Source organism: Cebidichthys violaceus, unplaced genomic scaffold, assembly GCF_023349555.1.
Source record: "Cebidichthys violaceus isolate CVI_PGR_0920_01 unplaced genomic scaffold, fCebVio1.0.p SCAF_11, whole genome shotgun sequence".
Lineage (NCBI taxonomy): Eukaryota > Metazoa > Chordata > Actinopteri > Perciformes > Stichaeidae > Cebidichthys > Cebidichthys violaceus.
The window spans coordinates 468,675-494,496 of NW_027176274.1; the positions used below are offsets into that span (position 1 = coordinate 468,675).

General features: G+C 42.8%; 2 protein-coding genes across 3 annotated transcripts in view; both read left to right on the top strand.

The window, feature by feature from the left end:
- Window positions 1-937: 937 nt before the first annotated feature.
- On the top strand, window positions 938-6,120 carry LOC137891673 (myosin light chain kinase, smooth muscle-like). The gene is made up of 6 exons (XM_068736409.1): window positions 938-1,165; window positions 2,742-2,949; window positions 4,074-4,119; window positions 5,488-5,653; window positions 5,774-5,939; window positions 6,047-6,120. Exons 1-6 carry the CDS (start codon window positions 980-982, stop codon window positions 6,070-6,072), a joined length of 798 nt encoding a protein of 265 aa, XP_068592510.1. The 5' UTR covers window positions 938-979; the 3' UTR covers window positions 6,073-6,120.
- A 1,193-nt stretch (window positions 6,121-7,313) lies between these two features.
- The window catches only part of LOC137891624 (myosin light chain kinase, smooth muscle-like), a 32,152-nt gene continuing 13,643 nt past the window's right edge, over window positions 7,314-25,822 (top strand). Inside the window, exons 1-12 of one of the 2 annotated variants that reach the window (XM_068736346.1) lie at window positions 7,314-7,562; window positions 7,687-7,757; window positions 8,475-8,566; window positions 13,817-13,948; window positions 15,536-15,733; window positions 15,955-16,162; window positions 16,301-16,345; window positions 17,066-17,167; window positions 18,347-19,212; window positions 22,372-22,488; window positions 24,505-24,564; window positions 25,760-25,807. In XM_068736346.1, coding sequence (XP_068592447.1) covers window positions 7,329-7,562; window positions 7,687-7,757; window positions 8,475-8,566; window positions 13,817-13,948; window positions 15,536-15,733; window positions 15,955-16,162; window positions 16,301-16,345; window positions 17,066-17,167; window positions 18,347-19,212; window positions 22,372-22,488; window positions 24,505-24,564; window positions 25,760-25,807 — 2,173 coding nt within the window. In that variant the 5' untranslated portion in view covers window positions 7,314-7,328. Of the gene's footprint in view, window positions 7,563-7,686; window positions 7,758-8,474; window positions 8,567-13,816; window positions 13,949-15,535; window positions 15,734-15,954; window positions 16,163-16,300; window positions 16,346-17,065; window positions 17,168-18,346; window positions 19,213-22,371; window positions 22,489-23,292; window positions 23,312-24,504; window positions 24,565-25,759; window positions 25,808-25,822 lie in introns of those variants that run through there. The other variant, XM_068736354.1, reaches the window with a different exon arrangement.

Here is a 25,822-nt window from a genome sequence, read left to right on the forward strand (position 1 = left end):
TCGGATCATTGTCCTGCTGCATAACCAAAGTGTGCTTGAGCTTGAGGTCACAAACTGATGGCCGGACATTCTCCTTCAGGATGTTCTGGTAGAGAGCAGAATTCATGGTTCCATCAATTATGGCAAGTCGTCCAGGTCCTGAAGCTGCAAAGCAGCCCCAGACCATCACACCACCACCACCATGTGTGACTGTTGGTATGATGTTGTTTTTATGAAATGCTGTGTCAGTTTTATGCCAGATGTAACGGGACGCACACCATCCAAAAAGTTCAACTTTTGTCTCGTCAGTCCACAGAATATTTGCCCAAAAGTCTCGGGGATCATCAAGATGTTTTTTGGCAATTGTGAGACGAGCCTTTGTGTTCTTTTTGCTCAGCAGTGGCTTTCGCCTTGGAACTCTCCCATGATGCTATTTGTGCCCAGTCTGTTTCTTATTGTTGAATCATGAACACTGATCTTAACTGAGGAGACTGAGGCCTGCAGTTCTTGAGATGTTGTTCTGGGGTCTTTCCAGACTGATGCATGTCAGTTACTTTGTTTCTCATCTGTTCTTGAATTTCTTTAGATAGAGGCATGATGTGTTGCTTTTTGAGATCTTTCAGCCTACTTCACTTTGTCAGACAGGTTCTATTTAAGTGACTTCTTGATTCAACAGGTCTGGCAGTAATCAGGCCTGGGTGTGGATAGTGAAATTGAACTCAGCTTTCCAAAAAATCACAGTTGATTCATGATTTATCAAGGGGGGGCAATTACTTTTTCACATAGGGCCAAGTAGGTTTGGATAGCTTTTCTCCCTTAATAAATGAAATCATCATTTAAAAACTGCATTTTGTATTTACTCAGGTTATCTTTGTCTAATATTAAAATTTGTTTGATGATCTGAAACATTTAAGTGTGACAAATATGCAAAACAATAAGAAACCAGGAAGGGGGCAAATACTTTTTCACAGCACTGTATATATATATATATATATTATATATGTGTGTTCATTTATATTTTCTCTCAGGTGAGATGAACCTCCGGTCGGCTTCTTCTTCCACCATCTCCACGGCAACGGGCCTGTCTCCAGGATGCGGTTCCCGTGGCAACGAGCCTCCAGCTTTCATCCTCCCCCCCCGAAACACCCGGGTCACCCTGGGGGGGGGCGCCCGACTGGAGGGGAAGGTAGGAAACAAGCAGAGGAGAGGAGGACACAAGGGAGTAACCTAGGTTAGAGGACAGGAAACAAGGGAGGATACAAGGCAAGAAAGGAGGAAACAAGGGAGGAGACAAGGAAAGAGTAAGAGAGGAAAGAACAGGCAGATGTGAGATCAGAAGGATTAACGTCTTCAGTCTTGTGATCGGCTGAATCCTGATGTGAAGCAGTCAACCAAACACACACATACACACACACACATCTGAGTGTATGTGCATGGATGGATCACTAAAGGGGCCTCCAGGGGACAAGACCGGGGGTGCAGACAGTCAGGGGGTCTCTAAATGTCTCTAAAAAAAAACACAACAATCAAAAAGAGATGCTAAATGACTACAAACATACACAATGTGACCAGAAACAACTAAAGAGACACAAAACAACTACAAAGAGACAAAACAGCTACAAAGAGATAAAACAACTACAATGAGACAAAACAACTACAAAGAGACAAAACAACTACAAAAATACAAAACAACTACAATGAGACAAAACAACTACAATGAGACAAAACAACTACAATGAGACTAAACAACTACAATGAGACTAAACTACAATGAGACAAAACAACTACAATGAGACAAAACAACTACAAAGAGACAAAACAACTACAATGAGACAAAACAACTACAAAAATACAAAACAACTACAATGAGACAAAACAACTACAATGAGACTAAACAACTACAATGAGATAAAACAACTACAAAGAGACAAAACAACTACAAAGAGATAAAACAACTACAATGAGACTAAACAACTACAATGAGACTAAACTACAATGAGACAAAACAACTACAAAGAGACAAAACAACTACAATGAGACAAAACAACTACAAAAATACAAAACAACTACAATGAGACAAAACAACTACAATGAGACTAAACAACTACAATGAGACAAAACAACTACAAAGATAAAACAACTACAATGAGACAAAACAACTACAATGAGACAAAACAACTACAAAAATACAAAACAACTACAATGAGACAAAACAACTACAATGAGACAAAACAACTACAATGAGACTAAACAACTACAATGAGACAAAACAACTACAATGAGACAAAACAACTACAATGAGACTAAACAACTACAATGAGATAAAACAACTACAAAGAGACAAAACAACTACAAAGAGATAAAACAACTACAATGAGACTAAACAACTACAATGAGACTAAACTACAATGAGACAAAACAACTACAAAGAGACAAAACAACTACAATGAGACAAAACAACTACAAAAATACAAAACAACTACGAGACAAAACAACTACAATGAGACTAAACAACTACAATGAGATAAAACAACTACAATGAGACAAAACAACTACAAAGAGATAAAACAACTACAATGAGACAAAACAACTACAATGAGACAAAACAACTACAAAAATACAAAATAACTACAATGAGACAAAACAACTACAATGAGACAAAACATCTACAAAAAGACAAAACAACTACAATGAGACAAAACAACTACAAAGAGACACAAACTTGTTCCTTTGTTTATAAAAACATTTTGTTGGTCTTTCAGGTGCGAGGTCATCCTGAGCCTCAGGTCACATGGTACAGAGAGGGGAGGGCTGTGATTGGTGGGGAGCGCTGTCTTGTGGAGCAAGGTGGGCGGGGCAACTTCAGCCTTGTGGTGGGCGGAGTCAGAGAGGAGGATGTGGGCCGCTACACCTGTCAGGTGACCAATCAGGCCGGGAGCCGGCAGGTTACCGTGGAGATCCTCCTGGAAGGTTTGAATACCTCGAATAACATGTTTTCTACTTATAATACTTCAGATATTACTGATACTACTTATAATACCACTAGAATTACCACTGATACCACTAATAATACAACTGATATTACTGAAACTACTTATAATACTACTGATACTACTAGAATTACTACTGATACCACTCATAATACTACTGATAATATACTGATACTACTGATAATACTAATTCAACTGATACTAATAATACTACTCATAATAATAATACAACTGACGTAAATTAGAACAATTCTTTAGTTTTCCAGAGTAAGAAGAAATGTTTTCAGACGACTGTGTGTCTTGTATTTCATTTAATTTGAATAATCTTTTGTGTTTTGTTTTTAATGAAGATGTTTAATGAAATCTATACAGATAAATATTTAACTGCGATACAGCTCCAAACTTCAGTCAGCTGTTCTCTCAGTTAACTCTGATTCTAACTGTCCAAACATGACCTCATTGATAGAAACCTGTGTGTGTGTGTGTGTGTGTGTGTGTGTGTGTGAGAGAGAGAGGTTTTACTGCGTCGTAAACAGCTCGACAGCAGCTTCCTGTTTTTCAAACACAACCAGACTCAGAGTTTCTTCACACTCAGTGAAACTCAACTAAACTTCAATACGAAGAGCTCATTTAAGATCAACTTCCTGTGTTCAAAGATTGTCATAATGAATGCTCTCATTAATTATTTAATATCTTGAGTTGCAACAAGAGAAAAGATGTAAAGTGACTCATGTTAGATTTATAAAACACACAACAACCCCTTTAACTCTCATTCTTTTAAAGCTTCAATCACTTTGTGTTCATGACTGTGGAATTTGTATTATTATTATTATATATATATATATATATATATATATATATATATATATATATATATTTTAATTTTGATGTGGCCCGGGAAAGGGAAGTTTGGGGTCCCCTGCTGGAGCTGTTGCCTACGCGACCTGATCACGGATAAGCGGACGAAGATGAATGAATGAATGAATATTTTAATATAGTTTTAAATATTTGCTGATTAATAATGTTTTCTAAAGTTGTCTTTTCTTAATCTTGTTTGAATAAAGATCAACATAATTGTACATTTTCATGTTTTTCCACCTCCAGAGAACTCTAGGAAAAAATATGGCCTCCTGTCTTCAATGGAAACAGGGTGAGTTCTTCTGGTTCAGTCTTCAGTGTGTTAGAGGAGGTCCTGGTTCAGACTCAGTGTGTTAGAGGAGGTCCTGGTTTAGACTCAGTGTGTTAGAGGAGGTCCTGGTTCAGACTCAGTGTGTTAGAGGAGGTCCTGGTTCAGACTCGGTGTGTTGGAGGAGGTCCTGGTTCAGACTCGGTGTGTTGGAGGAGGTCCTGGTTCAGTCTTCAGTGTGTTAGAGGAGGTCCTGGTTCAGTCTTCAGTGTGTTAGAGGAGGTCCTGGTTCAGACTCAGTGTGTTAGAGGAGGTCCTGGTTCAGAATCAGTGTGTTAGAGGAGGTCCTGGTTTAGACTCAGTGTGTTAGAGGAGGTCCTGGTTTAGACTCAGTGTGTTAGAGGAGGTCCTGGTTTAGACTCAGTGTGTTAGAGGAGGTCCTGGTTTAGACTCAGTGTGTTAGAGGAGGTCCTGGTTTAGACTCAGTGTGTTAGAGGAGGTCCTGGTTTAGACTCGGTGTGTTGGAGGAGGTCCTGGTTCAGACTCGGTGTGTTGGAGGAGGTCCTGGTTCAGACTCAGTGTGTTAGAGGAGGTCCTGGTTCAGTCTTCAGTGTGTTAGAGGAGGTCCTGGTTCAGACTCAGTGTGTTAGAGGAGGTCCTGGTTCAGACTCAGTGTGTTAGAGGAGGTCCTGGTTTAGACTCAGTGTGTTAGAGGAGGTCCTGGTTCAGAATCAGTGTATTAGAGGAGGTCCTGGTTCAGACTCAGTGTGTTAGAGAAGGTCCTGGTTCAGAATCAGTGTGTTAGAGGAGGTCTTGGTTCAGACTCAGTGTGTTAGAGGAGGTCCTGGTTCAGAATCAGTGTGTTAGAGGAGGTCCTGGTTCAGAATCAGTGTGTTAGAGGAGGTCTTGGTTCAGACTCAGTGTGTTAGAGGAGGTCCTGGTTCAGAATCAGTGTGTTAGAGGAGGTCCTGGTTTAGACTCAGTGTGTTAGAGGAGGTCCTGATTTAGACTCGGTGTGTTGGAGGAGGTCCTGGTTTAGACTCGGTGTGTTGAAGGAGGTCCTGGTTCAGACTCGGTGTGTTAGAGGAGGTCCTGGTTCAGAATCAGTGTGTTAGAGGAGGTCCTGGTTCAGACTTCAGTGTGTTAGAGGAAGTCCTGGTTCCGTGTTCAGTGTGTTGGAGGAGGTCCTGGTTCAGTCTTCAGTGTGTTAGAGGAAGTCCTGGTTCCGTGTTCAGTGTGTTGGAGGAGGTCCTGGTTCAGACTTAGTGTGTTAGAGGAGGTCAGATGTTTGCTCTCATTGGATGATCAGAATCAGGTATCAGGAAGGAAGTAACTCTGTGTTATAAGAAGTAAATGATGCTCATAGAACTACATTACCCATAAATCCTGCAGGTGTCGCTCTTCGGCCCTGGCGATGGACAGCAGGCCCAGTATTTGGAGCGAGAGTCCACCGAAGTTCGTCACTAAACCGAGTCGAGTGTTCGCCGAGATGGGACGGACCGGGAAGTTCACGTTCAAAACAACGGGACGCCCACCACCCAGGATCACATGGTACAAGGTGGGTGGAGCCTAACTGGGACGAGGTGTTCAGACTGTGAGGTGGTTTTTATTATTGAGGGTTATTTATCTACCAGCCATCTTGTTATTGGACGCTGCTTTATCATCTCCACCTGCTCAGGAGGAGGCGGAGCTTCAGTGCTGTGGGAGGGTCAGTATGTACGAGTGCTCTGGCCTTCACATCCTGGAGATAAAGGAAGTGCTTGTGGAGGATGCAGGAAGTTACACATGTTTGGTCACCAACGGCGCCGGAACGGCGACCGCCACCGCCGCGCTCCACGTCCTGGGTGAGCCGACCAATCAGAAGTTAGACATGTGGTCGAGGTTCTTTCATAGTAAAACAAAGACTGAACACTGAATGATGTCATGTTTGTGTCCTGTTTTCTCCTCTCAGGTGGTCCTGATGACTCATCCAGGTGAGTCACCTTTATCATCAATAAGTTACTGTTTAACAGAATCAGACCAAAGATCAGTTTCTGTTCACACGTTTGTTACAATGTAACATTTGATCCAATTGGTTTTGGTGTAACATTGCAATGATGTGAGAACTCTACATGACATACCTACATGTATGGAAGTAGGCCACGACAGGAGGTAAGTGACACCCTCACCTACTTCCTGGTCCCCTCACCTGCTTACTGTCACCGTAACCTACTTCCTGTCGCCCTCACCTACGTCCCGTCGCTTACTTCATGTAGCCCTCACCTACTTCCTGTCGCCGTCACCTACTTCCTGTCGCCCTCACCTGCTTCCTGCCACTGTCGCTTGCTTTTTGTTGCCCTTTTCTACTTCCTGTCGCCCTTACCTACGTCCCGTCACCTACTTTCTGTAGCCCTCACCTACTTCCTTTTGCCCTCACCTACTTCCTGTCGCCCTCACCTACTTCCTGTTGCTCTCCAACTTCCTGTCGCCGTCACCTACTTCTTGTTGACTTACCTACTTCTCGTCGCCTACTTCCTGTAGCCCTCACCTACTTCCTGTCACCGTCACCTACTTCCTGTCACCCTCACCTACTTCCTGTCACCCTCACCTACTTCCTGTCGCCCTCACCTACTTCCCGTCACCTACTTCCAGTTTCCGTCACTTACTTCCTGTCACAGTCACCTACTTCCTGTCGCCGTCACCTACTTCCTGTCGCCCTTACCTACTTCCTGTTGCAGTCACCTACTTCCTGTTGCCGTCACCTACTTCCTGTCGCCCTCACCTACTTCCTGTCACCGTCACCTACTTCCTGTCGCCCTCACCTACTTTCTGTCGGCGTCACCTACTTCCTGTCGCCGTCACCTACTTCCTGTCACCGTCACCTACTTCCTGTCGCCCTCACCTACTTCCTGTCGCCATCAGCTACTTCCTGTCGCCCTCACCTACTTCCTGTCACCGTCACCTACTTCCTGTCGCCCTCACCTACTTCCTGTCGCCATCAGCTACTTCCTGTCGCCCTCACCTACTTCCTGCCGCCGTCACCTACTTCCTGTCGCCCTCACCTACTTCCTGCCAACTTCACCTACTTCCTGTCGCCCTCACCTACTTTCTGTCGGCGTCACTTACTTCCTGTTGCTCTCACCAACTTCTTTTTGCCCTCACCTACTTCCTGTCACAGTCACCTACTTCCTGACGCCATCACGTAATCTCTCCATCAACATGTCAATACTGAATCTTCACACAATAATGAGAAGATGCTTCAACAAGTTAAAATCTACATTTTCTCCTTCAGGACCTTCCGCCCCGCTGAGACCACACACACCAGTGGACGTCACCTGACAGCTCCCAGTGCTGCTAGCCAGGCAGAGCAGCCCAGGCCCAGGGGGAAGGAGCAGCAGAGCCTCCTGTCTCAGGCAGCCTCCTCCTGGAGCAGCAGATCTCCTGTACAGCTCCCTCTGGTGGCTGAGAGGAGAACTGCGGCTGCTCAGGTTAATATTTATGTATTTATGTATTCTTTTATGATTTTTTTTACTTGAACAAATTGCATGACTGAAGATAAAGATGCTCTGACTTCTGTTTCACTGTGACTTTTACGTCTATGTCTGTTTGCAGGTCCAGTCAGCCAGGAGTCAGGATCAAGTTCAGACCGGTTCAGTCCAGCAGAGCAGCTCAGACAGCAGCAGGTGCAGAATCAGACCTGTTTCAACACAAAGCTAACAGCTAATGTTACATTCACTAATGTTACTGTAGCTAATGTTACTGTAGCTAATGTTACATTCACTAGTGTTACTGTAGCTAATGTTACATTCACTAGTTTTACTGTAGCTAATGTTACTGTAGCTAATGTTACATTCACTAGTGTTACGTTCACTAATGTTACTGTAGCTAATGTTACTGTAGCTAATGTTACATTCACTAGTGTTACTGTAGCTAATGTTACTGTAGCTAATGTTACTGTAGCTAATGTTACTTTCACTAGTGTTACTGTAGCTAATGTTACTGTAGCTAATGTTACTTTCACTAGTGTTACTGTAGCTAATGTTACTGTAGCTAATGTTACATTCACTAGTGTTACTGTAGCTAATGTTACATTGACTAACGTTACTGTAGCTAATGTTACGGTTGCTAATGTTACGTTAGCTAATGTTATGGTAGCTAGCGTATGTCGTTAGTTAAAGCAGAAGTTAATTAGACGTCCTCCGTCTTCTTCCAAAATACAGTTTGTACATGATGGTGAAGCTAAAAGTAGTTAGTCTACTAGCTAATGATTATTTAATCTATTCTTTTGTGACATTGAAGCAGCTGCCATGCTAGTTAGTATTTTATCTCATTTGAATAAAACATGATGTATTATTATTAAAGTGATATAAAGTTGTTTATGTTTATTTTCTTGTAAACAGGAGGTCGGTGTCGGGGATCAACCGGCAGTTTGAGGCCGTTCCTCTGGACCGGGAGGCCACAGAGGGAGCACAGGTCACACACACCTGCCAAGGTAATTAACATTTCTGATTTTACTTTAATTTAAATGTGTGGAGACATAGCATGAAGGGCACAAGTGTCTGTGTTCAGAGGTTTAAATGAAGTGAGTAAAAGTGTAAATAAAGATTAAATAACTTTCCAGTTAAACCTCAGTGGGTTCAGTCAGATTATAAAAACTGATAAACAAGTGCAGGAATGATCAAAATATCAATAACCAACAATATTGTCCTCAATAATTCCTGCAGTATTCTACCAAATGAATGCAAAAGTAGAGCCACTATCATAAAACACATGAATATTTATAAGAGACAAAAGACGTAAAATGACAAGATCATATCAAGAGCTTTATGGATTATTGATTTGGGGACACCGTTTTTTGATGACAAGTTTATGTTTTACTTGTTTCATGAAGTTGGTTTCATACCTCTCATATGATGATGATGAAGGTGACAATGAGGAGGTATAATGACTGTTTTCAGCCTCTAGGAGTCGGCTTTTATCTAAAGTGTGCTGATGATGTGAAGAGACTCAGACTGTGATGGAGATAAATCACCAGCAGGAGGCAGCACAGAGTCAGAGAGACAGAGACAGACAGGAAGAGAGAGAGAGAGAGATAGAGAGAGAGAGAGAAAGAGAAAGACAGACAGACACAGACAGACACAGAGAGAGACACACACACAGAGAGAGAGAGAGAAAGACAGACAGACACAGACAGACACAGAGAGAGAGAGAGAGAGAGAGAGAGAGAGAGAGAGAGAGAGAGAGAGAGAGAGGGGGGGGGGCTCTCTGGTGTCGTGCGACCGTTAAACAAATATGAGAGCTGGAAACCATATAAAGACAAAACATGCTGCAGTGAACACACACACTCACACACACACACAGTCTGGATTCCCCGGGTAATGCCCTTAATGGGTCGGCTTCAGAGTGTGTGTGTGTGTGTGTGTGTGTGTGTGTTCATCACATTGTGGGGACTCCTCTCCTCCGTCTGACCACCAGATGTTTCACAGTGTTTAGACCTGAGGAGTGAAAACATGTACTGCACTATACAAGTACTACACAATACATGTACTACTCTATGCAATTACTATACTATACATGTACTACACTATGCAAGTACTACACATATACTACATTACACATGTACTACACAAGTGTTACACTACACAAGTACTACACTACACAAGTACTACACAAGTACTCCACTACACAAGTTTAACACATGTACGTCACATGTAAAACACATGTTTAACACATGTACTACACATGTACTACACATGTACTACATATGTTTAACACATGTACAACACATGTACAACACATGTTTAACACATGTATTACACATGTTTAACACATGTACTACACATGTACTACATATGTTTAACACATGTACTACACATGTACTACACATGCTTAACACATGTACTACACATGTTTAACACATGTTTAACACATGTACTACACATGTACTACACATGTACTACATATGTTTAACACATGTACAACACATGTACAACACATGTTTAACACATGTATTACACATGTTTAACACATGTACTACACATGTACTACATATGTTTAACACATGTACTACACATGTACTACACATGTACTACACATGTTTAACACATGCATTACACATGTATTACACATGTTTAACACATGTACTACAAACAGGTAAAGGAGACGATTGAAGCTCAAACGATGGAAAACAGTGTGGAAACATGATATTTCTGTTTTATGTATCATTTTAGTCTAGTTGGCTTCGTAATCTTTCATACTTAACAGCAGCTAAAGTGTTTGACTGTCTTTAGTAAATCATCAGAGTTCCTCAGGGTTCTATTCTGGGGTTCCTCAGGGTTCCATCCTGGGCCCCTTTACTCTTCACTTTCTATGTAAATAAGCTGTGTTTGCTGATGAAGCAGTTCATAATACAAAGATGATGGTGATGTCTGTTGTTGACTGGTTGTTCTTATGTCTTTCAACAGCCTGTTAACGGTAAACAGTAAATAATTAATATAAAGCTATGACTACAACGATTCTGTTACTCCTCTTATTATTCTTTTTCTTATTTCTATTTGATTGATAACTAAGTTCTAAGGTTTGGAACTACAGTTCCCATCATGCTTTGGGGTATGTAAACAGGAAGTGTGATGTTGCCATGGAGTCTGACTGACCTGTGATCAGTCTCAGTGAACTTATGAATGTAAAGACAACTAGAGACCAATATGAGTTATGAGGACTCCTCATCATCATCATCATCATCATCATCATCATCACAGCTTTATAAGGAGAATCATTCAGAGGGAAGAAAATCCTCTTATTGAACACACACACACACACACACACACACACACACACACACACACACTCAGTGAAATACCAGGATGTTCCCACAGACCACATGTCCTTGTGTGGACAATAAGGTTTTGTGAGAAGAGTCTGTTTGTTTACATCTGTTCAAGAGCCTGAAATCAATCATCTGATATTATTTATTATAATCTATATATACTGTGTCTAGATAATATATGTGCTATAATTATTATTCTCATTATTATTATTAGTATTCATAATAATATTATTAGCATTTTATTATTATTATTATTATTATTACTATCATTCTAATTATTACTAGCATTAATATTACTATATTTAATTTAACTTCATTTTCCTCCAGGTCAGATAACAGTGAGACAGAGTCGGGACTTAAACTGTTTGTTTTGTTTGTTGTTGAGCTGCTTCATTGAATCAATAGAATACAAGTCGTCTGATTGGCTACATTGTTGCTTCACTACGTCACACAGCTCACCTGTGATTGGTTGTGACTCTGATTTAACATGAATAATGTACGGAGCATGAATACACTGGTGAAGAAGACAAAGGGAGTTCCCTTCAGTGGAACTCAGAAGCCTGAAAAAGTGTGTGTGTGTGTGTGTGTGTCTGTGTGTGTGTTAGTGTCTGTTAGTGTTTGTGTGTGTGTGTGTATGTTAGTGTGTACTTGTGTGTGTAAGTGCCTGTTAGTGTGTGTGTTAGTGTGTCTGCGTGTGTGTGTCTGTCAGAGAGAGAGAGAGTTTCCAGTCTGATCCTCACTCGTCCTTCTCCTTATACGGAGTTTGGATTTCCTTTTCTCTCTGTCAACATCTGTGTGTGTGTGTGTGTGTGTGTGCACGTGTGAAGATAGTGTGTGTGTGTGTGTGTGTGTGCGTGTGAAGATAGTGTGTGTGTGTGCGTAAACAGGCTTTGTTCTGTGTACATATCAGGCATACCAGAGAGGAGAAACATAATTAATAATCCTCAATTCACCCAAGAAACAAGAGGAAGAAGGACTTTGTCTCTTTGTAGAAAACGTGGTCAGATTATTTCAGTCCATCCAAACACTGGAGACGAAGAACAGAACGTGAGCTCTTTACTCTCTGGTGGAGGAAACAACATCATAGAACCAATCGGAGTGTTTCCACCGGACTTTGTGAGACCCTCTACGGGGTCCTGGGGGGGGGCAAGAAAATGTTGTACATTATGAAGTTAAACTGATCAGTCTGACTGATCCGTTTAAGCAACTAAGTCTACAACCCCGAGAAGCAACTAAGTCCACGGCCCCAGGAAGCAACTAAGTCCACGGCCCTAGAAAGCAACTAAGTCCACGTCCTTGGTAAGCAACTAAGTCCACTGCCCCAGGAAGCAACTAAGTCCACGGCCCCAGGAAGCAACTAAGTCCACGGCCCCAGGAAGTAACTAAGTCCACGGCCCCAGGAAGTAACTAAGTCCGGGGCCCCAGGAAGTAACTAAGTCCGGGGCCCAAGGAAGCAACTAAGTCCACGGCCCCAGGAAGCAACTAAGTCCACGGCCCCAAGAAGCAACTAAGTCCACGGCCCCAGGAAGCAACTAAGTCCACGGCCCCAGGAAGCAACTAAGTCCACGGCCCAAGGAAGTAACTAAGTCCGGGGCCCAAGGAAGCAACTAAGTCCACGGCCCCAAGAAGCAACTAAGTCCACGGCCCCAGGAAGCAACTAAGTCCACGGCCCCAGGAAGTAACTAAGTCCGGGGCCCAAGGAAGCAACTAAGTCCACATGTTTGTGTCCTCAGTCTGATGATGTCATATATTTTTGTTGTCATTGAATAAATCTGCCTCATCAGCATCACTTTGTTGTAAAAAGACATTTTACTGAGCATGTGATGTGTTTCTTCTTCATGTCATGTGATGTGTTTCTTCTTCATGTCATGTGATGTGTTTCTTCATGTCATGTGATGTGTTTCTTCATGTCATGTGATGTGTTTCTTCATGTCATGTCATGTGTTTCTTCATGTCATGTGATGTGTTTCTTCTTCATGTCATGTGATGTGTTTCTTCATGTCATGTGATGTGTTTCTTCATGTCATGTGATGTGTTTCTTCTTCATGTCATGTCATGTGTTTCTTCTTCATGTCATGTCATGTGTTTCTTCTTCATGTCATGTCATGTGTTTCTTCTTCATGTCATGTGATGTGTTTCTTCATGTCATGTGATGTGTTTCTTCATGTCATGTGATGTGTTTCTTCTTCATGTCATGTGATGTGTTTCTTCATGTCATGTGATGTGTTTCTTCTTCATGTCATGTGATGTGTTTCTTCTTCATGTCATGTGATGTGTTTCTTCATGTCATGTGATGTGTTTCTTCTTCATGTCATGTGATGTGTTTCTTCTTCATGTCATGTCATGTGTTTCTTCATGTCATGTGATGTGTTTCTTCATGTCATGTGATGTGTTTCTTCTTCATGTCATGTGATGTGTTTCTTCTTCATGTCATGTCATGTGTTTCTTCTTCATGTCATGTGATGTGTTTCTTCTTCATGTCATGTGGTGTGTTTCTTCATGTCATGTGATGTGTTTCTTCATGTCATGTGATGTGTTTCTTCTTCATGTCATGTGATGTGTTTCTTCATGTCATGTGATGTGTTTCTTCATGTCATGTGATGTGTTTCTTCTTCATGTCATGTCATGTGTTTCTTCTTCATGTCATGTCATGTGTTGTGTTTCTTCATGTCATGTGATGTGTTTCTTCTTCATGTCATGTGATGTGTTTCTTCTTCATGTCATGTGATGTGTTTCTTCGTGTCATGTGGTGTGTTTCTTCATGTCATGTGTTGTGTTTCTTCATGTCATGTGATGTGTTTCTTCTTCATGTCATGTGATGTGTTTCTTCTTCATGTCATGTCATGTGTTTCTTCTTCATGTCATGTGATGTGTTTCTTCATGTCATGTCATGTGTTTCTTCTTCATGTGCTGCAGGCGGACCACAGGGTCGCAGGCCGCAGGTCATCGAGGTCAGAGGAGTGTGTGAGGCTCCACGCTTCCTCCGCCGCCTCGCAGACCTGAAGGTGATGGACGGCAGCAGTGTCACCATGACGGCGGAGCTGACCGGTATGACCACGCATGTGCATGTGCGTGTGTGTGTGTGTGTGTGCGTGTGTGTGTGTGTGCGTGTGCTAGCTGTGGTATTTCCTGTCAGATCTCCCGGGAGATTTTGGAGATGAGATGAGGACAGATTTACTCTGTGTGAGTCTGGCCTCTTCATTTCCTCTCTGTGTGTGTGTGTGTGTGTGTGTGTGTGTGCGCGTGTGTGTGTGTCTGTGTGTTTGTGTGTGTATGTGAGTGTATGTGAGTGTGTGCGTGTGTGTGTGTGTGTGTGTGTGTGTGTGTGTGTGTGTGTGTGTGTGCGTCTGTGTGTGTGTGTGTGTGTGTGTGTGTGTGTGTGTGGGTGGTTATGTGTGTGTGTGTGTGTGTGGGTGGTTATGTGTGTGTGTGTGTGTGTGTGTGTGGGTGGGTGGTAATGTGTGTGTGTGTGTGTGTGTATGTGTGTGTGGGTGGGTGGGTGGTTATGTGTGTGCATGTGTGTGTGTTACATAATTATTTTCCACAGAGGGTTTTCTCCATATAAGCTGTGAGGATCAGGTCTGCTGCTACCTGAGAACTAGTGTTCATCACCAAAGTGCTTCAACGTTTCGTCTCATTTTAAAAGAATCTCAATAAATCTATTTATGAGTAAAGATGTGTTCACTGTTCTCCTCTAACGTTCAGATCTTAAGATGAAACCAGACTCACAGTGCTTCTGTCTGTAGTGGAGGTGAAATCTGATGAAATCTGACGTTCCTTAATTGACGAGTATTGATCGTATTGTAATGGAGTGAGACCTCTGCTCGCAGGAGTCCGCGGACCTCTCGCTCTTTCGTTGTTGTTTGAGCAACGAAGTCACGCTAAGAAAAATCAGCTGGATCCGGCTTACAATGAAAAAGTATTTATAATTCACAAATGCTAAAAAGACAATTACAAACTGAATTACACTGTCGACAGTAAGGAATCGCGAAACCGAGTTCAAAGACTCTCCCCCCCTACCGGCCCACAAACGCCAGTTTACAGTAAAGGGGATCGCCAAGAACTGAACAACATCTCTCCGAACAATGTTTTTATACCCAAAAGTCAGTAGTTTACTTTCAAAAGTCCATTATCAGCTTTGTGATTGGCTGGAATCTGATTGTCTCCTCCTGTCCTCGGACAATGCTCTCCATTGGTCTAAGTCATCCGCATAATGTCTGAATAGTGTCCTCTGGTCCGACCTGTCCTCCTCCTCATAAAACTGCGTTTACCCGACCCCCATGTTTTCTTAGGGCTGTCTTCATCTACATCTCTGTTTGATCAATACATCTCCTTCCCCTACTGTTAACACCCCACATTCCTGAAGTCAGCTCACCAAACTCATCTCATTATCATACAGTTGTTTTCGGATCTGAAAAGCCTGTCTCAAAGGTCTCTCTCTTTCCCTCAAAACATTCAGTAACTGTATTTCATAGTTTGATACATAGAATGATTATACTTTTATGATTTAACACTTTTCCAAACAAACATGTTATAACATTATATCCACCACTAGGAGTGATTATTAAACACATTAACATTGCTTTTTAACTTTAAATTCTTCACAGTATTGACGTAAGTCGTTGTGGTCCTCAGGTCGTCCCCCTCCAGAGGTGGTCTGGCTCCATGACGGGCAGGAGGTGATGGAGTCAGAGGACTTCCACCTCCTCAGGGAGGAGAACCGCTGCACTCTGCTGATCCAGGAAGTTTTCCCCGAGGACACTGGGACCTACAGCTGTCGGGCCTGGAACCAGTACGGAGAGGACCGCACCCAGTCCCGGCTCACCGTGGAGGGTAACCACAAAGTCCACAAAGTCCTTCTTAAGGAACTTGTTTCAAACTAGTGATTTACTTCCAGATTGACCTCATTATTAAACAGCAAGTTAGCTACACAGCAGTTATACCTACAAAGACCTTTTAGTCAGAAACAGATCGTTCTGGTGGGACCACCCAGATAAAGGTGTCAGGTGTCAGGTGTCATCATGGTTCTGGTCTTGGTTGTGTTCTTGCTGCAGAACCACAGGACGGGGTCCAGCCCTGGTTCATCACCAAACCCAAACCAGTGAGCTGCATCGTGGGTCAACACGTCCTCCTGTCCTGCGCCGTCGCCGGAGACCCGTTCCCCCAGTACACCTGGACCAGAACCTGCCTGAGCCAACCTCTGGCCTCCGGAGGAGACTACGACCTGCTGCAGAAAGAGGACGTTGTGTCACTGCTGATCAGGTCAAACATTTACACTGACAGACAATAGATCTTTAGATCCTGGACCAACAAGCACCAACACGGATCTAATCAACACTCAATACTGTCAATATAGTAATACTTCCTCCTCTTCTTCTATTTTGTCTCCTTCTTCTTCAGGAAAGTTAAAAAGCATCATGCTGGGGACTACCTGATCACCCTCAGGTCAGAGAACAAACACTGTATATATGTATATGTATATTGTAGTCAACATATTGACTAAACTACAAGTATTAATGGAGGTTTTGTGGACAGAAACATGCTGAAATAATCCTCTATGATCTACAGTATGCATTTGAAGTGAGGATTAAAGTCAAAGAGGAAACACTAGCCCTCCCCCATCCATAAACCATCCATAATCTATCCATCCTGCTCGTCACATACTGTAGTCCTCCATCATATTCATCCCAATGGTTTCGCTTGTTCATTTCATTTAAGTTAGAATACTAACAAGAGAGAGTTCCCACTGGTCACGGAGGGGCTATGAATCACAAGGATGGTACTAGGTCTCTAAAGATGGCCATAAAACAGAACCAAGGTTCCTGAAACCAACAAACCTAACCTGGCTGGGTTGGTACGACATTCTTCAGTCGGTGCGTATCGATAGGCAAAACATTTTGACAACACAAGAAAACAAAATGTACGTAGTGTGGACCCACACGGAGCGGAGATGTGGTAGGTATCATTTTCAGGGTTACTAGAGAGGGTACAGTAAAGTATATCAGGTAGGGTACTACGACACTAGGGAGGGTACTGTGTACTGGGTGCTATCAGGTATGAGGATGTCGTATTGGTATATATTGCAGAGAAAAGGAGTTGAGTGGAGGCTTTCTTTGAGCCCCTTTGAGGGTTCGGGTCCTGAACCTCTGCCCGCCTGTGTGTCAGGAACAATGTCGGGGAGTGCAGCGCTGTGGCCTGTCTGTCTGTCTCTGATGGAGAGACAGACATGACAAGAGGACGAGGAGGACGAGCTGGAGAAGACAACAGGTGACACTTCACTCTGGTTTTATACAGTGTAAACACTTTACAGGTTGTTATTATTTCAGCACAGCATCATGGCTCTACAGATATTCATGTTCCCCAGAGGATGAATCCTACTGATATGTGAGATGAGGACAATATGACTGTATCCACTTCTTTATTCCTCTTTGTGAATATGTCTCCCTCTCTGTCTGTCTGTCTGTCTGTCTGTCTGTCTGTCTGTCTCTCTCTCTGTCTCTCTCTCTGTCTGTCTGTGTCTCTCTCTCTGTCTGTCTCTCTGTGTCTCTCTCTCTGTCTCTCTCTGTCTCTCTGTCTGTCTGTCTGTCTGTCTGTGTCTCTCTCTCTGTCTGTCTGTCTGTCTGTCTCTCTGTCTGTCTCTCTCTCTCTGTCTCTCTCTCTCTCTCTGTCTCTCTCTCTGTCTGTCTGTCTCTTTGTCTCTCACTCTGTCTCTCTCTCTGTCTGTCTGTCTGTCTGTCTCTCTCTCTGTCTGTCTGTCTGTCTGTCTGTCTGTCCTACATCCACAGATTCCCATAAAGCTTCTCTAATCCGTTCATATCATCTAAACCAATCAGAGTCAGTATTTCCTCTTTCTCTCCCAGCTGGTCGCCACTGTTTACCCTCAGATCAGTGTGTGTGTGTGTGTGTGTGTGTGTGTGTGTGTGTGTGTGTGTGTTAGAGGAAGATGGTGGAAGTGATTCTTTCTTTTTCAGCTGCTTAAAATGTTTCTGCAGCTTCAAAACTAAATGAATGAAATCAGGAAACGATGAAAGAATCAAAGTGAAAGAAGTGAAGGATGTGTTCATGTGTGTGTGTGTGTGTGTGTGTGTGTGTTTTATGTGTGTGTGTTTTATGTGTGTGTGTTTTATGTGTGTGTGTGTGTGTGTGTGTGTGTGTGTGTGTGTGTGTGTGTGTTTTATGTGTGTGTGTGTGTGTTCAGATCGTTCTGGGTCTATGCCCATTTAAGGGCAGTCGAGTCACTTGTGATGTAACATGGACATTTTGAGTCGAGGTCCACTTCCTCCACACACACACACACACACACACACACACACACACACACACACACACACACACACACACACACACACACAGCTGAAGGGGGCGGGGCCTCCAGAGGGGCTTTAACCCAGCTCTGTTTATTCTCTCTCTCTCTCTCTCTCTCTCTCTCTGCGCTCCTCGGTCCAGACGTGCAAGAGGAAGAGGAGGAGGAGGAGCAGCTGGTGGGTCTGTGGTGCTGAGAGGAGGTTCCAGAGGAGGAGGAGGAGGCAGCAGCAGCAGCCGTGGTGTCAGTCGGCAGGAGGCCAACCGGGAGCAGAAGGAGAACAAGCAACTACTGCACCTGCAGAAGAAGGAGGACCAGGACTCTTCTCCTCGAGGCCTCCTCAAGCGCTGCGTGAAGCCCAGGGAGCGAGGAGAAGAGGAGCTGCGACAGAAGGAGGCGCAGCAGCTCGACTTCCGCTCTCTTCTGGGACGCCGAGCTCCGAACGCCAAAGAAGAGGAGCCGAGGGAGGCCGAAGAGGAGCCCGGCGCCACCGAGCACCACCGCCACCCAATGGATTTTAAGGCCAACCTCAAGGGAGTCAAGGCCAAGATGGAGGACGACCGCAAGAACAACTCCCCCCAGCAGGTCGACTTCCGCGCCGTGTTGGGGAAGAAGGCCGGCGGCGGCGGCGGCGGCGGCGGCGGCGGCGGCGGCGGCAAACCCGCGGAGTCGCCCGGCAAGAACGCCGGCACCGGCAGCACCGCCGCCGACTTCCGCTCCGTCCTCGCCAACAAGAAGAAGCCGGCGAGCCCCGAGAAGAACGGGGACGGAGGGAAGGCCACGGCGAACAACTGCGTGGACGGAGGGATTAATGAGAAGAAGAGCGGAGGAGGAGGAGGGATGAAGGCCCCGGCGTTCGTGGAGAAGCTGAGCGATGTCACGGTGCTGGACGGACAGCGGCTCCGGCTGCAGTGTCGTCTCGACGCCTCGGATCCAGCAGACGTCGTCAGCTGGACGCTGGACGGGAAGAACATCAAGTCGTCCAAGTTCATCGTCCTCGCCAACGAAGGTCAGAGGTCACACACACACACACACACACACACACACACACACACACACACACACACACACACACACACAGACACACGCACACACACACACACACAGACATACACACACACACACACACACACACACACACACACACACACACAGACATACACACACACACACACACAGACACACACACAGACACACAGACATACACACAGACATACACACACACACACACACACAGGCACACACACACACAGACATACACACACACACACACACACACACACAGACATACACGCACACACACACACACACAGACACACACACAGACACACAGACATACACACAGACATACACACACACACACACACAGACACACGCACACACACACACAGACATACACACACACACACACACACACACACACACAGACATACACACACACACACACACATACACAGACACACGCACGCACACACAGACACACACACACACACACACACACAGACATACACACACACACACACACAGACACACGCACGCACACACAGACACACACACACACACACACAGAAAACACCACGTCTAGAACGTCTCCACAGTCTGTCTGTGAGTGTGAATAAAGTTGTGTGAGTTTGAACCAACTGTTGACGAGAGGATTCAGACTCTATTAATAGAAAACAGAAAACAACAGGATGTTGTGACCAACAGACTATTGTTGGTTTCATAGTGAAGAGATCACTTTACATCACACACACACACACACACACACACACACACACACACACACACACACACACGCTCCTGTTTGTCTTGGACTTGTGAGGTCCAACACTGATTCAGGTTTTCAGAATTGTTTCTTTATTCGTTTATTAATCATTTGGTTTATAACATATTAGAACAAATACTTTAAAATAGTAAAATAAAAAGTCTCTATTGATCTGAATCGTCAGTATATGAACGTGTAATAAATGGTTTATTACTCACTTTAATGTAGTTATAAGCAGATATAAAGATAATGTCATAATTATAGTCATACAGATGATTTAGTTAACATGGATCTATTACAGCTGCATTATAAACCAGTTATTACATGTTTATAAGCTGTGTGGGCATGTATTCACTATTTTAAAGTGTTTTCTTCTTCACTGAACCCAGATATAATTATTGACTGTTATTCTTTCAAAAACAACATCATTGACTAATTTAATTTGTTGCTGATTAGTTTTCTGCCTTCGACTAATCAATAAATCAATGAATCAATAAATCAATGAATCAATAAAACAATGAATCAATGAATCAATAAACCAATGAATCAATAAATCAATAAATTAATGAATCAATAAATCAATAAATCAATGAATCAATAAATCGATCTATTTCCTGGTTAGTCGTCTGTGGTCTGATGACATCACAGTGATGTCATCAGACCGGAGGTGTAGAGTTTGTTGAGCGCACTATCAGGGTGCATCATGGGAAATGTCATCAATAATCAATAATAAACAAATGGGAGAAGAGAAGAGAAACAGTATTTATGTGATTCTCTAATGTCCAGAAAACAGAAGTGTCCCTGAAGGCACCACATTCATCATCACAATTCATTCATTCATTTATTAAAATCAATCATTAATAACTGCTCAGTTCAACCCACACAACGTGTTTACAGAATTATAACATTATGGTTTAATTAAATATAACTTTATTTATCACATCATCTCAGACACTGAGACAGAGAGTGAGTGAGTGAGAGAGTGAGACAGGAACTGAGTGAGTGAGTGAGACAGTGACAGGGACTGAGTGAGAGAGTGAGACAGTGAGTAAAAGAGTGAAAGTGAGTGAGAGAGTGAGACAGGGACTGAGTGAGAGCCAGACACTGAGACAGTGAGATAGTGAGGGAGTGAGACAGTGAGACAGTGACTGAGTGAGACAGTGAGAGAGTGAGACAGTGAGTAAAAGAGTGAAAGTGAGTGAGAGAGTGAGACAGGGACTGAGTGAGTGAGTGAGGGACTGAGTGAGTGAGACAGTGAGAGAGTGAGAGAGTGAGTAAAAGAGTGAAAGTGAGTGAGACACTGAGACAGGGACTGAGTGAGAGAGTGAGACAGGGACTGAGTGAGAGAGTGAGACAGGGACTGAGTGAGAGAGTGAGACAGGGACTGAGTGAGTGAGTGAGACAGGGACTGAGTGAGTGAGTGAGTGAGTGAGTAGTGAGACAGGGACTGAGTGAGTGAGTGAGTGAGTGAGTGAGAGAGTGAGACAGGGAGTGAGTGAGAGAGTGAGACAGTGAGTAAAAGAGTGAAAGTGAGTGAGTGAGACAGGGACTGAGTGAAAGAGTGAGACAGGGACTGACTGAGTGAGAGAGTGAGACAGGGACCGAGTGAGAGAGTGAGACAGGGACTGAGTGAGTGAGTGAGGCAGTGAGTAAAAGAGTGAAAGTGAGTGAGAGAGTGAGAAGGACTGAGTGAAACAGTGACAGGGACTGAGTGAGAGAGTGAGACACCGAGACAGTGAGTGAGAGAGTGAGACAGGGACTGAGTGAGAGAGGGACTGAATGAGTGAGTGAGTGAGACAGTGAGGGAGTGAGACAGTGAGGGAGTGAGACAGTGAGTAAAAGAGTGAAAGTGAGTGAGTGAGACAAGGACTGTGTGTGTGTGTGTGTGTGTGTGTGTGTGTGTGTGAGTGTGTGTTTAACCTACAAACCTACAGAGTGAGGACTATGGTAAAGGTCAGAGGCCAGTGACAGACAGCTGGAGACATTCGATATATAACAGTATATATATACTATAAGAGTGATACACTGACAGAGAACACGTCAATATCAATACTCTATGTCTCTCTTTCTCTCTTTCTATTTTACTATTTTACTGTGTGTTATTAGTACTTTTACTTTATGTTAGATTGTATATTGATATTATATTATAATATGTTAACGTCTCTGTGTTGTGATGACAATGATCCAAATGTACAAAGTGAAGCCAGTTGGTTCCTTAACAAGAAAACTATATTTCAGATTTTTTGTAATTTAGATTGTCTGAGTTTTTTTCAATAAATGTAATAATCGTATCCTATTTTATCTTATCATATCCTATTATATTGTAAGTGTTGTATATTGGTGTATTATAATATTAGGTGTTGTATATTGCTTTATAATAATACTAAATATGTTCTGTTGCAGGTGGGCTCTGCTCTCTGACTATAGACAAAGCTCTACCAGAGGATGAAGGACAATATAAATGTAGAGCTGAGAACTCAAAGGGAAAAGACCAATGTTCCTGTATGGTTCTAGTAGACGGTAAGAACTGTTCCTGTATGGTTCTAGTAGACGGTAAGAACTGTTCCTGTATGGTTCTAGTAGACGGTAAGAACTGTTCCTGTATGGTTCTAGTAGACGGTAAGAACTGTTCCTGTATGGTTCTAGTAGAGGGTAAGAACTGTTCCTGTATGGTTCTAGTAGAGGGTAAGAACTGTTCCTGTATGGTTCTAGTAGACGGTAAGAACTGTTCCTGTATGGTTCTAGTAGAGGGTAAGAACTGTTCCTGTATGGTTCTAGTAGACGGTAAGAACTGTTCCTGTATGGTTCTAGTAGAGGGTAAGAACTGTTCCTGTATGGTTCTAGTAGACGGTAAGAACTGTTCCTGTATGGTTCTAGTAGACGGTAAGAACTGTTCCTGTATGGTTCTAGTAGATGGTAAGAACTGTTCCTGTATGGTTCTAGTAGAGGGTAAGAACTGTTCCTGTATGGTTCTAGTAGACGGTAAGAACTGTTCCTGTATGGTTCTAGTAGACGGTAAGAACTGTTCCTGTATGGTTCTAGTAGAGGGTAAGAACTGTTCCTGTATGGTTCTAGTAGACGGTAAGAACTGTTCCTGTATGGTTCTAGTAGATGGTAAGAACTGTTCCTGTATGGTTCTAGTAGAGGGTAAGAACTGTTCCTGTATGGTTCTAGTAGAGGGTAAGAACTGTTCCTGTATGGTTCTAGTAGATGGTGAGAACTGTTCCTGTATGGTTCTAGTAGACGTGAGAACTGTTCCTGTATGGTTCTAGTAGATGGTGAGAACTGTTTCTGTATGGTTCTAGTAGACGTGAGAACTGTTCCTGTATGGTTCTAGTAGACGGTAAGAACTGTTCCTGTATGGTTCTAGTACACGGTAAGAACTGTTCTTGTGTGGTTCTAGTAGACGATAAAAACTGTTCCCATATGGTTCTAGTAGACGATAAGAACTGTTCCTGTATGGTTCTAGTAGACGTGAGAACTGGTCGTGTATGGTTCAAGTAGACGGTGAGAACTGTTCATTCCCGTATGGTTCTAGTAGAAGATAAGAACTGTTCCTGAATAGTTTTAGTACAAGATAAGAACTGTTCCTGTATGGTTCTAGCAGAAGATAAGAACTGTTCCTGTATGGTTCCAGTAGAAGATAAGAACTGTTCCTGTATGGTTCTAGTAGAAGATAAGAACTGTTCCTGTATGGTTCCAGTAGAAGATAAGAACTGTTCTTGTATGGTTCTAGTAGAAGATAAGAAATGTTGCTGTATGGTTCCAGTAGAAGATAAGAACTGTTGCTGTATGGTTTTTGTAGAAGATAAGAACTGTTCCTGCATGGTTCTAGTATAAGATAAGAACTGTTCCTGTATGGTTCTAGTATAAGATAAGAACTGTTCCTGCATGGTTCTAGTATAAGATAAGAACTGTTCTTGTATGGTTCTAGTAAAAGATAAGAACTGTTCCTGTATGGTTCCAGTAGAAGATAAGAACTGTTCCTGCATTGTTCTAGTATAAGATAAGAACTGTTCCTGTATGGTTCTAGTATAAGATAAGAACGGTTCCTGTATGGTTCTAGTAGAAGATAAGAACTGTTCCTGCATGGTTCTAGTCGAAGATAAAAACTGTTCCTGCATGGTTCTAGTAGAAGATAAGAACTGTTCCTGTATGGTTCTAGTAGAAGATAAGAACTGTTCCTGCATGGTTCTAGTAGAAGATAAGAACTGTTCCTGCATGGTTCTAGTAGAAGATAAGAACTGTTCCTGTATGGTTCTAGTAGAAGATAAGAACTGTTCCTGTATGGTTCTAGTATAAGATAAGAACTGTTCCTGCATGGTTCTAGTAGAAGGTAAGAGCTGTTCCTGTATGGTTCTAGTATAAGATAAGAACTGTTCCTGCATGGTTCTAGTAGAAGATAAGAACTGTTCCTGTATGGTTCTAGTATAAGATAAGAACTGTTCCTGCATGGTTCTAGTATAAGATAAGAACTGTTAGCTGTTGAATAAAGACAAAGATGTTTAATTATCTTCACTATTGTTTGTGTCTCAGATCCAACAGAAAACTCTCCGGCTGACAAGAAGTCCAAGAAGACGACTCCGACTTCAGAGAGTGAGTTTCCAAAATATGCAGAAGCTTCTTTCCTTTTGTCCCAATAAGGAGCTGAAGGCTGGGAGCACTGGTTCCCACACACACACTCACACTAACTCTCACACACACACTCACACTAACTCTCACACACACACACACACACACACACACACTCACACTAACTCTCTCACACACACACACACACACACACACACACACACACACACACACTCACACTCACACTAACTCTCTCACACACACACACACACTTCTGTTCAAACGTCTCTGTGTATCATTTAAAGCGTTCTCTTCTCCTCTTTAAGACCACGTTTCCCATCAGCCTTTGTAGCTCCCTGACAGCTAGCTGGTTGTTGCTATACTGGCTAGTAGTTTCCCCCTGCTTCTGGTCTTTGTGCTAAGCTAGGCTAACGACATCATGGTGCTGTTAGATATGCAACGTTTTTGTAGCTAGAGAACAGAGAACAATATGTGAAATAAATGAAATAAGTACATTTACAATGAAGTAGAAAATATAGTTTAGTATTATTTCATGAGCTGTTTTTTATTCTTTTGTCTAATATCTTGTTAGTTTCTATCATTTAGTCGTTTTTAGTGTTTTTTAGTGACGATTCAGTTGATTCAAAGTATTTTAAACTTCTCTGTTTATGAGTCTGAATGTAACAGAGAGAGAGCTGGGGGGGGGAGAAGGACAGACTTCCATTTAAGGCCTGGTTTCCCGTCTCCTCCTCTTCTTCCTCCCGCCTCCTCCCTCTTCCTCCCTCCTCCTCCCTCTTCCTCCCTCTCACTCTTTGTTCCCTCTCTCCTTTTAAGAAGCTCCTCGTTTGACTCTCCTCAGTCTAAAAACGTCTGAATATTCAATGTAAAAACTACAATTATCTGTATATGTAGTTCTTACAGTACATATTAAATCTGTATTTGTAGTTCTATTAGTAAACATTGGATATATATTTGTAGTTCTATCAGTAAACATTGAATATATATTTGTAGTTCTTATAGTGAACATTACATCTGTATTTGTAGTTTTCTTCTTCTACTATTTGAACCATAAAGACACCATCTGATGCTTCAGATTCTCCTTTTAAAAGAACAGAGATCATAAAATGTCTCATAAACAAATGAGTAAATAATAACAATAAGAAATCTGAATCTTTAGTTAAAGATACAATTAAATCTGATCTGATCGTTTGTGTTTCAGGTGAAGCCAGAATAAAGAAACCGACAGCCAAGACTCCTCCCAAACAAGGTGACACACACACAC

Excerpts from the sequence above, each read along its gene's own strand:
- LOC137891673 (XM_068736409.1), top strand. The coding sequence starts at position 980 with ATGTGTGTTCATTTATATTTTCTCTCAGGTGAGATGAACCTCCGGTCG. Across the intron at positions 4,120-5,487 it reads CTGTCTTCAATGGAAACAGG|GTGTCGCTCTTCGGCCCTGG; the intron begins GTGAGTTCTTCT and ends TAAATCCTGCAG. Across the intron at positions 5,940-6,046 it reads CGCCGCGCTCCACGTCCTGG|GTGGTCCTGATGACTCATCC; the intron begins GTGAGCCGACCA and ends TTCTCCTCTCAG.